The sequence below is a fragment of the Rhinolophus ferrumequinum genome, chromosome X, assembly GCF_004115265.2.
Source record: "Rhinolophus ferrumequinum isolate MPI-CBG mRhiFer1 chromosome X, mRhiFer1_v1.p, whole genome shotgun sequence".
Taxonomy (NCBI): domain Eukaryota; kingdom Metazoa; phylum Chordata; class Mammalia; order Chiroptera; family Rhinolophidae; genus Rhinolophus; species Rhinolophus ferrumequinum.
Genome location: NC_046284.1, coordinates 51739513 through 51742138, shown reverse-complemented (window position 1 = coordinate 51742138; position 2626 = coordinate 51739513). Strand labels below are relative to the sequence as shown.

At 52.6% G+C, this 2626-nt stretch overlaps 1 protein-coding gene across 1 annotated transcript; it reads right to left on the bottom strand.

Moving 5' to 3' along the window:
* Positions 1-267: 267 nt before the first annotated feature.
* On the bottom strand, positions 268-1907 carry LOC117021038 (protein BEX1). The gene is made up of 3 exons (XM_033103760.1): positions 1749-1907; positions 1261-1348; positions 268-908 (listed from the first exon to the last, which is right to left on the bottom strand). The coding sequence occupies exon 3, from the start codon at positions 901-903 to the stop codon at positions 517-519; it is 387 nt and encodes a 128-aa protein (XP_032959651.1). The 5' UTR covers positions 904-908; positions 1261-1348; positions 1749-1907; the 3' UTR covers positions 268-516.
* Positions 1908-2626: the final 719 nt, after the last annotated feature.

Genomic DNA, 2626 nt, shown 5'->3' with positions numbered 1-2626 from the left:
TACTTCTAAAAAAGAGATCCAGAGATAAGCTAAAACTGAGATTCTGACACAAGTGTTTAGTAAGTGCTCACATTGTTTTTATCAGGTGATCAAGTTCTTTCATTAGGTAATATGTGTTTGGGTTTGAAAAATGAGAAAATATAGATAAGAAAATAAAAATTATTCGTAATTCTACCATAAAGGATGAACACTTTAACTTTTTACTTTATGTATTTAGACTGTGTTCACATATAAAATATATGATTTGAAGTGAAAAAGAATAGAGAATGCTTTTTTAAATTGCTTTATTAACTTCACAATATGTAATGAACATCTTTCCATGCAATAGGTAAGACTCCCCTGCTGACAGAAACTTACAAATTGGGTGAAAACACAACATTCAATTAGAACCTGGTAATAGGAGACCCACAGGAAACAAGTAACACCAAAAGGTTTACAATGAAGGTACATCACGAATATGTAAGTTTAGGAAGCAAGTGTGTGTCTCCCTATTAACTGCAGGGAAAACATCAGCATTCAAGGCATAAGGCAAAACTCATCGTGATGGCCATGGCGAGGGGGGTCAGTGCTAACTGCCCGCAGACTATGACTCAGTTGCTTTTCCCTCAGCTTTTGCCTCAGTTGTCTCATCTCCTCCCCAACCCTTTCCATATTATCTTCTCCCATCCTTGCCTGGGGATCTCCAAGCCTTTGAATCACATCCCATCTATACTGCAGGATGGGCTGCCTAACACGGAACCGCCTACGATTTCCTCTAGGTACACAATATTCACCAGCTTCCAAAGAGAGGGCCAAGGGTTCTCCTTTATTAGCATTTTGCTCCTTTTCATCCTGTTTTTCATTGTCCTGGTTGGCATTTTCCATGTTGAGATTTTTTACTGCGTGTTCCTCTTTCGACGCCATTGCTCCTAGAAGACAAGAGATCAAATATTTTTGGTGGACTGATCAGCACCGAGGACAGAGGCCCTACTGTGCACCTTTCAAGGTTCAGAGCCCTGGATTTCAAAGGCTTTTTAAAATTGCATTTTTCCCACCAGAGAGACTCCGTACGCCCTCTAGGGGGCCCCCAGTCCAAGCTCTCCACCCTTCCCTCGGGCTCCTCTCCCCTCCCTCGCCCCAAACCCACCATTTTCCCTGCGGATCCATGCCCAGGCCTCTGCAGGCACCAAAACGGAGGACGGGGTTGGGGGAAGGATCTGGGGTCTCAGGGCTTTCCACTCGTCCCCCACCCCCGTGCCCCACCCCTGCCCCCGCACCCACCTGGGCCTATCCTTGCCGTCTCGTCTTCCTCCCGATTCTCGCCGCGAGTGCGCCGCCCGGACACTTGGACCCGCAGACCTGCAGAGGGCTGGGGTGGAAATGCGAGGGCCGCTGCAGCCGAGCGCTGGGCGCCCTCCTCCGCCTCACGGCGCCCCCTCGCCTCCCGCCCCCCGCGCCGCAGCCCGGCCGCCCCTACCCTCGGCCACCCCCAAACCCCCGCTGACCACCATTTTCGACCCCAAGAAGGACCGCGGGGGGCAGGCGGGGCGGGAGACCGAGGGGCAAGTGTTTCCGAAGGGTCGTCGCCTTGGGCCGTCCAGCCCTCCCCCGGGAAAGGCCCACCATTTTCTGCCGCCACACGCGGGGCCGCTGCGGGGCGTGGGGGCTGCGGTCTCTGCGCTGCTTCGCCCCGGGGGGCTGGACCGACCCCCCGGAGGGCTCCGCCTGCTCTCCACACCAACCCCAGGGAGCCGCTCCGGGTCCCTTACCTGGTCCCCCTGCGCCTCCGCCTCCTACTCTTGGGGCCACCCCCGGCCAGCACGCCCTCAGGGCCACCTGGAGCAGACACCCAGAAGGGAGCGAGCGATGGCCGGGTCTGACGCTGGAGCGAGGCGCGCCAGAGTCAGCGTTGGTCGGTCATGTGAGTCTCTCGTCACTGCGAGCGGCGACGCCCCCGTCCCGCCCCTCTCCTGCTCCGGGGGGTCTGGAAGAGCCCTCGGCCCGCAACCCGGCCCTGCCCCCGGCTCCCTTTTAACAGCACCAGCCTGGGCCCTATCGCTGTCCCTCCTTTGTGTATTCCTGGGCCTTTCTCTGCTGTCAGGGATGGGCTGTATCTTCTCAGGGGCCTGTTGGCCATTCCCTCTGCTTCTCTGGGGACTTGCCTCTTCCCTCCCAGCTCCCGGGACACGCCTCCTTCCACCTGCTGTTCTTTCTGCTACCAATGCTCTCCATTTTCCCTCCACTAAAATGCGTAGAAGAGATGTGTCAGGGAAACAGCCCAGAAGAGTGGATTTTAAAACATTCTTAATATCTCTGTTTTGTCCCTTTCATATTGAACAAAGAAATCAATATACTTTCATAAAAAGGAAAAAAATAAAGTTACTTTTATTTGAAAAAAACATTAAAGTTAGAAAAAACAAACCACCTGTCTCTTCTGCTAAGTCATTATATAAATATAGACTCTACAGGCGGCTACTTTTTTAGAACTTGGAAAAGGACAGGGCAGCTGATGGTTCCTCTAGTGAGGGGCCCCTAGATACATGAGGCCCTTCCATGAGGAGAGCCAATAAGTGTATTGTGCAGCAGAGCCGTGTTGGATTTTCAGAACTGAAACAACAAAAACTTCACAAAATTCTAGTTCAAAATG